General features: G+C 47.0%; 1 protein-coding gene across 1 annotated transcript; it reads left to right on the top strand.

The window, feature by feature from the left end:
• Positions 1-89: 89 nt before the first annotated feature.
• Positions 90-10946, top strand: LOC133575257 (uncharacterized). The gene is made up of 8 exons (XM_061927859.2): positions 90-301; positions 2892-3838; positions 3911-4256; positions 5378-5615; positions 9735-10382; positions 10439-10654; positions 10710-10744; positions 10805-10946. The coding sequence occupies exons 2-8, from the start codon at positions 3650-3652 to the stop codon at positions 10882-10884; spliced, it is 1752 nt and encodes a 583-aa protein (XP_061783843.2). The 5' UTR covers positions 90-301; positions 2892-3649; the 3' UTR covers positions 10885-10946.
• Positions 10947-12053: the final 1107 nt, after the last annotated feature.

Raw genomic sequence — 12053 nt, 5'->3', positions numbered from 1 at the left:
AAAATACGTCCGCGGTACAACTGTTAGTTTTCACAACGTTCCCATGCATAATACAAGTACAGTGAAAAAATAGATTGGACATTTTTCGGCTTTTACATGTCATTTTGTATTGTAATAATTCCGGTTTAAAAAGGGCGTTCCTGCCTCTGCTCCCTCCCCCAAAGGCACTTAATCCCCGTTAATCTCTTGTGCTCCATAGAAAGTCTGCGGCCATGGAGACACGCAGGGATCATTTCTCCTCACTTTGGCATCTCAATGGCACACATGTCAACATTTGTAGAGAACACGGTCACAAAATGTGGTAAGGCCCTTCATTTTCAGTGCAATGTGGCTATTTTCATTTTTTTCATTTATTTATTTATTTCAGGCAATGACATAAAAAAGTACAAAGTTGACAAGACATAATAATATAAATGAATATAGTGCAAAAGGTAATGTATAGTATGTAATGCAGGATTGTCCAGTTTTGTCTGAAAGGGAGTGGGAATGGTTGGATATAGAGACAAGTTATGGTTGGATATAGAGACAAGTTATGGTTGGATATAGAGACAAGTTATGGTTGGATATAGAGACAAGTTATGGTTGGATACAGAGACACGTTATGGTTGGATACAGAGACACGTTATGGTTGGATACAGAGACAAGTTATGGTTAGATATAGAGACAAGCTATGGTTGGATATAGAGACAAGCTATGGTTGGATATAGAGACAAGTTATGGTTGGATATAGAGACAAGTTATGGTTGGATATAGAGACAAGTTATGGTTGGATATAGAGACAAGTTATGGTTGGATACAGAGACAAGTTATGGTTGGATATAGAGACAAGTTATGGTTGGATATAGAGACAAGTTATGGTTGGATATAGAGACAAGTTATGGTTGGATACAGAGACAAGTTATGGTTAGATATAGAGACAAGTTATGGTTGGATATAGAGACAAGTTATGGTTGGATATAGAGACAAGTTATGGTTGGATATAGAGACAAGCTATGGTTGGATATAGAGACAAGCTATGGTTGGATATAGAGACAAGTTATGGTTGGATATAGAGACAAGTTATGGTTGGATACAAAGACAAGTTATGGTTAGATATAGAGACAAGTTATGGTTGGATACAGAGACAAGTTATGGTTGGATACAGAGACAAGTTATGGTTGGATACAGAGACAAGTTATGGTTGGATACAGAGACACGTTATGGTTGGATACAGAGACACGTTATGGTTGGATACAGAGACACGTTATGGTTGGATACAGAGACAAGTTATGGTTAGATATAGAGACAAGTTATGGTTGGATATAGAGACAAGCTATGGTTGGATATAGAGACAAGCTATGGTTGGATATAGAGACAAGTTATGGTTGGATATAGAGACAAGTTATGGTTGGATATAGAGACAAGTTATGGTTGGATACAGAGACAAGTTATGGTTGGATACAGAGACAAGTTATGGTTGGATATAGAGACAAGTTATGGTTGGATATAGAGACAAGTTATGGTTGGATATAGAGACAAGTTATGGTTGGATATAGAGACAAGTTATGGTTGGATATAGAGACAAGCTATGGTTGGATATAGAGACAAGTTATGGTTGGATATAGAGACAAGTTATGGTTGGATATAGAGACAAGCTATGGTTGGATATAGAGACAAGCTATGGTTGGATATAGAGACAAGTTATGGTTGGATACAGAGACAAGTTATGGTTAGATATAGAGACAAGTTATGGTTGGATATAGAGACAAGTTATGGTTGGATATAGAGTCAAGTTATGGTTGGATATAGAGACAAGTTATGGTTAGATATAGAGACAAGTTATGGTTGGATATAGAGACAAGTTATGGTTGGATATAGAGACAAGCTGTACATTGTGTCAATGAAGTCATCAACATGTTTTTGCTTGGTTGACTTCAACAAATCAATGTTCAAATCACCACAGATAAAAACATGTTTTTATGGTTCACAGAGGAAAATAGTTTACTCATCCACTCATTGAAAGTTTCTATGCTTGAAGCAGGTGCCCGATATACACAACTCATGAAGATATTTGTCTTTTTTTCATTTATATTATATACTGTTAAACATTCAAATAATCCATCGACTGCTATGGTCATATTTGTCAAAACTTTAAATGTAACAGATTTATGAATGTACAATGCGACTCCTCCTCCTATTTTATTTGTTCTGTTTATGTATCTTCATTCATAGTCATTCAGACTAAAATCAAGACCTTTATCATTGTTGAAGCAGGTTTCAGTAATTGCAATAATGGTAAATGGATGACTAAATTCTTTCAAGTAATCCTTGATAGCCTCAAAGTTAGTGTACATGCTTCGACTATTGAAATGTATTATTGACAGACTATCTTCTGATTCTACACTGTTTTCATATTGTTCACAGGTCAAATAATTACAGTTTTTTACAATCGCAGAGAACAAATTATTATCAGGGTCTATCTCCATATCAGTCTCTGTTGATACTCACACGTTTACTTCTTTTTGTTGATGTTGTAGGATCTTGTGTAATGTAATGTCCATATCAGTACTTGGTGTGGTCTGGGTTCTTGGTGTGGGGAGCATTGAGATGATGTAAAGGTCACAAAGCTACATTGATACCAACAACTGCATCCATGTCAAGATCTTCTATGTTCCTTATCATCAAGGCTTTTGCTTCCTCCGGCGTCCCATTTAGTTTGATGAAGATCTTACAGTTGGTTACCCAGGTTTGTTGAATCTGGCTTTGCCTTTTAAGTTGTCGTGCGATTCTTGCCATGTCAGCATTTTTCTTGGTCAAAAGTCCATTTCTGAAAACATCTGTACCTTTCAGTTTGTGTCCTTGCCTTAATAGTGCCATTTTCTTTTTCCTGTTTGTGAATGTCATGATGACAGCTGGTGGTCTCTGGTTCCTCACGGGCAGTGGGTGACAAGCCTCCATGTGCTCCAGGTCCATCTCTATTCCCCTGCTCTGGAGATAGGAAGCCACCTGCTGTGTTTCCTGCACGTTGGGCTCCTCGCTGTCCTCGGCCACCGCACGCGTGTAGGAGCGCGGCTTGATCTTGATGCCGGTGATGACCACATCATTCATGCGGGACTATTGCTCCAGCTCGTCCACTCGCCGCTCCAGGTCCACAATGCGCCGCTCTTTTTCCACGTTCTGGAGGCGTAGTTGTTTGACCTCCTCCAGCAGGCCCAATATAGCTGCTCCTGCTGTGTTCTTATCGCCGCATAGGGAGTGGAGTGTGAGCCTCATCTCCTCCAACTCCTCCGATGTCGGGCTTTTCCTCGGTGCAGGCATCACGATGGTCTATCTGCCGACGCATCCAGCAACAGAAGAAAATAATCCCACCTCCGTATCTCAGGCTGCTAATGCTAGGTGTGCTAGCTCGCAGCCCCGATCGACACAAGCTGCAAAGTGTCACGACACAGTGACACAGTGACACAGCGAAGCCAAAAAAGCACAAAAAGATGTGCTGGCTTTGCACAAGGCGATCGCCAAACTCGACAGCCCCACGTCGAAAACAGCCAGTCAGACGCGCGTGAACTCCTAAACATGTCACAGTACTGCTGTAAAATGATGTCTGCAGTGTTCAAGTCAGAAGTATTACAAAATGACTTTCCCACTCAGAGGCATTTACTGTGAGAAATGAATGATCTTTATGTTGACATTGATATTTCTTTTCAGCAGCAAGCTGCATCTGCAACAGCGCTTGCAGGAGTTAAAGTGCAGAGAGTGCATGGCCCACCATAACAACAAAGAGCTGCTGCAGCAGTTTGACAAAGCTCAGGACACACTGAGTGACATGATCACTGCCACTGCTGCCATGAAAACTGTGCGGGTAGGTTTTACACACAGACACTTCACATTTCATGCACAACTTTCATGCTGACCTAACAGTTGGATGCTGCAGAAGGAGTACGAGCATCACTTGGAGGCCAGTGCTCCTTGTTGGCAGCAACAGATGAAGGAGGAAACACGAGGTCATCACACCACGGCACAACAGAAGCATCTTCTCGCTGAGTCAGCACACCGTCCCGTACTCCCTCCGTTTCTTCAACATGTCATTGCCCCTGTGACACACCCCCAGTGCGGGCCCAGGCTAAATGCAACAAGATGGGCCTCTAATCAAGATGACGGCCCCTGGTCCTCAGTAGGGATGCCCTCAGGCTCTGATGGTCATCTGTGCATGGAGGACTCCACAGCACACCTTGCTGAAACATGCAGTCATTCATCCCAGGAGCTGGATGTTCCACCAGGTAGGAATAGTAAACACCCAAACACTCGCCCTTTTTTGTGTACCGTAATTTCCGGACTATAAGGCGCACCTGACTATAAGCCGCACCAGCTAAATTTAGGGGAAAATACAGATTGCTCCATATATAAGCCGCACCCAACTATAAGCCGCAGGCGTTTTGATGTGTAATTACCGTAGTATATAGGGGTTCCTGCTACCACGGAGGGGATTGTCAGGACAGAGATGACTGTTTGGGAACGCAAAGCGTCCCATTTATTAACAATAAATCTTTCAATCATTCAATCAAACTTTCACATCTTTGACATGGCGAACAGCATTCGTGCAGAGTCCTTGTGAGAGGCAAGTCAAAGGACAGAGGCACTTCATCCATGTTTATTATCTCATCCGGTCCGATGGAATATTCGTCTATCTTTCTTTGTGTGAATTCGCGGAAGTTTGTTATTTTCTCCTTGTGGTCGGGAGGGAGTTGCTGACTCAGAGTCGTCCGTGCCCTAATGGACAGTCCTTTTCGTCTCATAAATCTGAGACACCATGATGGTCCACCTCTAAAATCTTCAATATTCATTTCTTTGGCGGTTGTTTGGGCTTTCAGTCGGATCTGCACGGTGGAAACACCCCGGCCGTCTGCTCTCTGTGTGTTCACCCAGTCCTCAAGAAAGTTTTCAAGTTCCGGCCATCTGCTTTTATTACCTCTGAAGGATTTTTTTGTCTTTTTGCATTGAATCAGTTCTTCATGCTGCCGTCTCCAACGTCTCACCATTGATTCATTGATGTCAAAGGTACGTGCAGCAGCTCTATTTCCTTCTTTGACAGCCAGATCGATTGCCTTTAACTTAAAAGCAGCATCATATGCACTTCTCCGTTTGTTTTCCATATTGAGGGTGTTTGCATGAACATTTCCTTCGCGCAAACTGTCGCTGACGGTCTCCTACTCTTTGTTTTGCTCTCGTTACCTGGCGCCAGATGTCTGCCTCGGTCTCGCGCATCCTCGGTAGTGCGCGCCCCTGGTTACCGTAAGCCGCAGAAAAGCCGCACCGTTGTATAAGCCGCAGGGACCAGAACGAGGGGAAAAAGTAGCGGCTTATAGTCCGGAAATTACGGTAATATCTATTTGTTCCACAGTGCGTTCAGCCAGTGAGCATGCACAACATGTCGGCAGCAGCACAGGGTCAACAGAACATGTCAGCAGCACAGGGTCAACAGAACATGTCAGCAGCAGCAGCACAGGATCAACAGAACATGTCGGCAGCAGCAGCACAGGATCAACAGAACATGTCGGCAGCAGCAGCACAGGATCAAGACGAGCGAGGACAAAGACGAAAGGAAGCACCTTTACAGAGAACAGATGCAGCTCTCAGGGGTAAGCCTTCATTTTGAAGACTTGCCAACATAATTCTTATATTTTTAACAACACCCCCTTTTGTTCATGGTGATTAAACAACTACCGTTAGTCATTTACATGCCATAAATGCTCTAATTAACCCCTCAATCAAGAGTATTCTATAGTCACCAGGTGAATGCTAAATAAAGGCCAGTGTCTCTAATTAGTGCAGGATCACAAACATTTGGAATTAGGCAACCTCCTAATGTAGTTTGCAGTAAGTCTAGGCTGCATTTGAAGTATGACTCAGCAGCAGGATCCACCTGTGCACCCGAGTGTTCACAATGGACTCAGCAGTATTCACCGTTACAACATTGGTTCTGTTGCTGCTCTCATAAATGATCATGTGGCCAAAGAGAGCAATTTTCTTTTCCGCTTTCTCATGCAGTCCAAGTGCTAGGAGAATAAGTAGTTAACATATAGAGTAGGACTCCAACTTGGTTCTGCCACAGAGCTCGTACCCCAAAACGCTCATCTGATATCAACATCTCCTATTGATATCAATGTATTGGAGTTTCCCCCCATCCATCCATCCATCTTCTTCCGCTTATCCGAGGTCGGGTCGCGGGGGCAGCAGCCTAAGCAGGGAAGCCCAGACTTCCCTCTCCCCAGCCACTTCGTCCAGCTCCTCCCGGGGGATCCCGAGGCGTTCCCAGGCCAGCCGGGAGACAGAGTCTGCCCCGTGGCCTCCTACCGGTTGGACGTGCCCTAAACACCTTCCTAGGGAGGCGATCGGGTGGCATCCTGACCAGATGCCCGAACCACCTCATCTGGCTCCTCTCCATGTGGAGGAGCAGCGGCTTTACTTTGAGCTCCTCCCGGATGACAGAGCTTCTCACCCCATCTCTAAGGGAGAGACCCACCACCCGGCGGAGGAAACTCATTTCGGCCGCTTGTACCCGTGAGCTTGTCCTTTCGGTCATAACCCAAAGCTCATGACCATAGGTGAGGATGGGAACGTAGATCGACCGGTAAATTGAGAGCTTTGCCTTCCAGCTCAGCTCCTTCTTCACCACAACGGATCGATACAGCGTCCGCATTACTGAAGACGCCGCACCGATCCGCCTGTTGATCTCACCATCCACTCTTCCCTCACTCGTGAACAAGACTCCAAGGTACTTGAACTCCTCCACTTGGGGCAGGGTCTCCTCCCCAACCCGGAGATGGCACGCCACCCTTTTCCGGGCGAGAACCATGGACTCGGACTTGGAGGTGCTGATTCTCATCCCAGTCGCTTCACACTCGGCTGCGAACCTATCCAGCGAGAGCTGAAGATCCTGGCCAGATGAAGCCATCAGGACCACATCATCTGCAAAAAGCAGAGACCTAATCCTGCAGCCACCAAACCGGATCCCCTCAACGCCTAGAAATTCTGTCCATAAAAGTTATGAACAGAATGGGTGACAAAGGGCAGCCTTGGCGGAGTCCAACCCTCACTGGAAACGTGTCCGACTTACTGCCGGCAATGCGGACCAAGCTCTGACACTGATCATACAGGGAGCGGATCGCCAAAATCAGACAGTCCGATACCCCATACTCTCTGAGCACTCCCCACAGGACTTCCCGAGGGACACGGTCGAATGCCTTCTCCAAGTCCACAAAGCACATGTAGACTGGTTGGGCAAACTCCCATGCACCCTCAAGGACCCTGCCGAGAGTATAGAGCTGGTCCACAGTTCCACGACCAGGAAGAAAACCACACTGTTCCTCCTGAATCCGAGGTTCGACTATCTGGCGTAGCCTCCTCTCCAGTACACCTGAATAGACCTTACCGGGAAGGCTGAGGAGTGTGATCCCACGATAGTGAGAACACACCCTCCGGTTCCCCTTTTTAAAGAGAGGAACCACCACCCCGGTCTGCCAATCCAGAGGTACCGCGCCCGATGTCCACGCGATGTTGCAGAGTCTTGTCAACCAAGACAGACCCACAGCATCCAGAGCCTTAAGGAACTCCGGGCGGGTCTCATCCACCCCCGGGGCCTTGCCACCGAGGAGCTTTTTAACTACCTCAGCAACCTCATCCCCAGAAATAGAAGAGCCCACCACAGATTCCCCAGGCACTGCTTCCTCATAGGAAGACGTGTTGGTGGGATTGAGGAGGTCTTCGAAGTATTCTCTCCACCGATCCACAACATCCGCAGTCAAGGTCAGCAGAACACCATCCTCACCATACACGGTGTTGATAGTGCACTACTTCCCCTTCCTGAGGCGGCGGATGGTGGTCCAGAATCGCTTCGAAGCCGTCCGGAAGTCGTTTTCCATGGCTTCCCCGAACTCCTCCCATGTCCGAGTTTTTCCCTCCGCAACCGCTGAAGCCGCACACTGCTTGGCCTGTCGGTACCTGTCCGCTGCCTCAGGAGTCCTATGAGCCAAAAGAACCCGATAGGACTCCTTCTTCAGCTTGACGGCATCCCTCACCGCCGGTGTCCGCCAACGGGTTCTAGGATTACCGCCACGACAGGCACCAACTACCTTGCGGACACAGCTCCAATCAGCTGCCTCGACAATAGAGGCGCGGAACATGGTCCACTCGGACTCAATGTCCAGCACCTCCCTCGTGACATGTTCAAAGTTCTTCCGGAGGTGGGAATTGAAACTCTCTCTGACAGGAGACTCTGCCAGACGTTCCCAGCAAACCCTCACAATGCGTTTGGGCCTTCCAGGTCTGTCCGGCATCCTCCCCCACCATCGCAGCCAACTCACCACCAGGTGGTGATCGGTAGAAAGCTCTGCCCCTCTCTTCACCCGAGTGTCCAAAACATGAGGCCGCAAATCCGATGTCCAAAACATGAGGCCGCAAATCCGATGGCACAACAACAAAGTCGATCATGGAACTGCGGCCTAGGGTGTCCTGGTGCCAAGTGCACATATGGACACCCTTATGTTTGAACATGGTGTTCGTTATGGACAATCTGTGACGGGCACAAAAGTCCAATAGCAAAACACCACTCGGGTTCAGAATCCTAGCGGCCATTCTTCCCAATCACGCCTCTCCAGGTTTCACTGTCGCTGCCAACATGAGCATTGAAGTCCTCCAGTAGAACAAGGGAATCACCCGGGGGAGCACTCTCAAGTACTCCCTCGAGCGAATCCAAAAAGGGCGGGTACTCTGAGCTGCCGTTTGGCGCGTAAGCGCAAACCACAGTCAGGACCCGTCCCCCCACCCGAAGGCGGAGGGAAGCTACCCTCTCGTCCACCGGGTTGAACTCCAACGTGCAGGCTCTGAGCCGGGGGGAAATAAGAATTGCCACCCCAGCCCGCCGCCTCTCACTGCTGGCAACGCCAGAGTGGAAGAGAGTCCAGCCCCTCTCGAGAGAACTGCTTCCAGATCCCTTGCTGTGCGTCGAAGTGAGTCCGACTATATCTGGCCGGAACTTCTCGACCTCGCACACTAGCTCAGGCTCCTTCCCCCGCAGCAAGGTGACGTTCCACGTCCCAAGAGCTAGCTTCTGTAGCCGAGGATCGGACCGCCAAGTGCCCTGCTTTCGGCTTCCGCCCAGCTCACATTGCACCTGACCTCTATGGCCCCTGCTATGGGTGCTGAGCCCATTGGAGGGGGGACCCACGTTGCCTCTTCGGGCTGTGCCCGGCTGGGCCCCATGGGGACAGGCCCGGCCACCAGGCGCTCGCCATCGTGCCCCGCCTCCGGGCCTGGCTCCAGAGGGGTGTCCCGGTGACCCGCGTCCGGGCGAGGGAAATCTGAGTCTCGATTCTTGTATTTCCATAGAAGTCTACGAGCTGCTATTTGTCTGATCCCTCACCTAGGACCAGTTCCCAAACGTTTACGGAGTGTTGTTAAAAGGAAAGGCCATGTAACACAGTGGTGAACATGCCCTTTCCCAACTACTTTGGCACATGTTGCAGCCATGAAATTCTAAGTTAATTATTATTTGCAAAAAATAATAATTAACGAGTTTGAACATCAAATATCTTGTCTTTGTAGTGCGTTCAATTGAATATGGGTTGAAAAGGATTTGCAAATCATTGTATTTCGTTTATATTTACATCTAACACAATTTCCCAGCTCATATGGAAACAGGGTTTGTAATAAAACAGCCCCAGCATCTACAATATTTTCATAGGTTCTACTTGTTTCAGATCATCCAGGACGTCCTCAGCTGCAGTGTCTGGAGGTCAATCTTCATCACGCAAAGGCAGCACCGGGACAATCAGAAGGAAAGTCATGGGACTTGCGCTTGGATCCCCAAAGATGAAGAACAAGAGAAATGACCAAGAGAGTCCAACAAGTTCTTCTCTCAGTAAATCTCCAGGTGAGGATGCAGGGAGTGCGAGTCCTTTCAACCAATCAGAAAGCACGAGAGAGCATCCAGCGTGTGGCAGCGGAAGCAACAAGGCTGTGGAAAGCAAGGACCACGAAGAAGAAATGGACAGAGAAGAGGACAGTGGTGAGGATGAAGAGCTGGATGAAGAGACGTCACAAGGGGATGAGAGCGAGGAGGATGGTGATGACCTTTCAGACAAGGTCAACAAGAAGGATTCAGTTTCTTTGCAGGAAGAGGAGGAGCAGAGTGAGGACAATGTAGAAGAGACTGATGAAGAGGAGGAGCAGAGTGAGGACAATGTAGAAGAGACTGATGAAGAGGAGGAGCAGAGGGAGGACAATGTAGAAGAGACTGATGAAGAGGAGGAGCAGAGGGAGGACAATGTAGAAGAGACTGATGAAGAGCAAACAAGTGAGGAGGAGAGCGAGTCAGATGACAGCATCATTGCACCTTTGCAGAAAAGGTAAGACAATGACTGTCCTCTCACCTTCAAAAAGTCAACACAGGATCTTCTTTCAGAGCTGAGATCCTCCAGGAGGTGTCTGATGGCAGGGAGGAGAGCACAAGAAGGTCTGATGGCAGGGAGGAGAACACAAGAAGGTCTGATGGCAGGGAGGGGAGCACAAGAAGGTCTGATGGCAGGGAGGAGAGCACAAGAAGGTCTGATGAAGACTCCACCGACGTCTTTGACGACAAGATAGAAAACCTCCTTGCTCCTCAGACAAAGAAAGTAGAGTAAGTCATTTTGTTCATTCTGTCTCTTCTATACTAACTCACTTTTTGTCTCCAGAGAAAATGACGTGAAAGCAGAAGAGGAACACAAAGGTATTACAGAAACAAATATATTTATTTTTGTTGTTGATTCATGTTTTCTTTATCTTCCAGCAACTTGCAATGTGAAGATTTCCCCAGCAGAAACACACCAGTCAAGACACTCTGATGACTTTGACCATTTTTATGACTGACCTACCTCCTAGTAGAAGCAGAAGAGATGTTGACATCAGAAGCAGTGGTCAAGGTCATGTCCAGTAAGAGATGATGACATTAGAAGCAGTGGTCAAGGTCATGTCCAGTAAGAGATGATGACATTAGAAGCAGTGGTCAAGGTCATGTCCGGTAAGAGATGACGACAATAGAAGCAGTGGTCAAGGTCATGTCCAGTAAGAGATGATGACATTAGAAGCAGTGGTCAAGGTCATGTATAGTAAGAGATGTTGACATCAGAAGCAGTGGTCAAGGTCATGTCCAGTAAGAGATGATGACATTAGAAGCAGTGGTCAAGGTCATGTCCAGTAAGAGATGATGACATTAGAAGCAGTGGTCAAGGTCATGTCCAGTAAGAGATGATGAGATTATAAGCAGTGGTCAAGGTCATGTCCAGTAAGAGATGATGACATTAGAAGCAGTGGTCAAGGTCATGTCCAGTAAGAGATGATGACATTAGAAGCAGTGGTCAAGGTCATGTACAGTAAGAGATGATGACATTAGAAGCAGTGGTCAAGGTCATGTCCAGTAAGAGATGATGACATTAGAAGCAGTGGTCAAGGTCATGTCCGGTAAGAGATGACGACAATAGAAGCAGTGGTCAAGGTCATGTCCAGTAAGAGATGATGACATTAGAAGCAGTGGTCAAGGTCATGTATAGTAAGAGATGTTGACATCAGAAGCAGTGGTCAAGGTCATGTCCAGTAAGAGATGATGACATTAGAAGCAGTGGTCAAGGTCATGTCCAGTAAGAGATGATGACATTAGAAGCAGTGGTCAAGGTCATGTCCAGTAAGAGATGATGACATTAGAAGCAGTGGTCAAGGTCATGTCCAGTAAGAGATGTTGACATCAGAAGCAGTGGCAAGGTCATGTCCAGTAAGAGATGATGACATTAGAAGCAGTGGTCAAGGTCATGTCCAGTAAGAGATGATGACATTAGAAGCAGTGGTCAAGGTCATGTCCAGTAAGAGATGATGAGATTATAAGCAGTGGTCAAGATCATGTCCAGTAAGAGATGATGACATTAGAAGCAGTGGTCAAGGTCATGTCCAGTAAGAGATGATGAGATTATAAGCAGTGATCAAGGTCATGTCCAGTAAGAGATGATGACATTATAAGCAGTGGTCAAGGTCATGTCCAGTAAGAG

This window comes from Nerophis lumbriciformis, linkage group LG35 (assembly GCF_033978685.3).
Source record: "Nerophis lumbriciformis linkage group LG35, RoL_Nlum_v2.1, whole genome shotgun sequence".
Taxonomy (NCBI): domain Eukaryota; kingdom Metazoa; phylum Chordata; class Actinopteri; order Syngnathiformes; family Syngnathidae; genus Nerophis; species Nerophis lumbriciformis.
The sequence above is the reverse complement of the archived record's forward strand: the minus strand, read 5'-3'. Positions and strand labels throughout refer to the sequence as shown.

Coding starts and splice junctions, on each gene's coding strand:
- LOC133575257 (XM_061927859.2), top strand. CDS start 3,650: ATGATCTTTATGTTGACATTGATATTTCTTTTCAGCAGCAAGCTGCAT. Junction 4,257..5,377: donor GGAGCTGGATGTTCCACCAG/GTAGGAATAGTA, acceptor TTTGTTCCACAG/TGCGTTCAGCCAGTGAGCAT. Junction 10,383..10,438: donor ATTGCACCTTTGCAGAAAAG/GTAAGACAATGA, acceptor ATCTTCTTTCAG/AGCTGAGATCCTCCAGGAGG.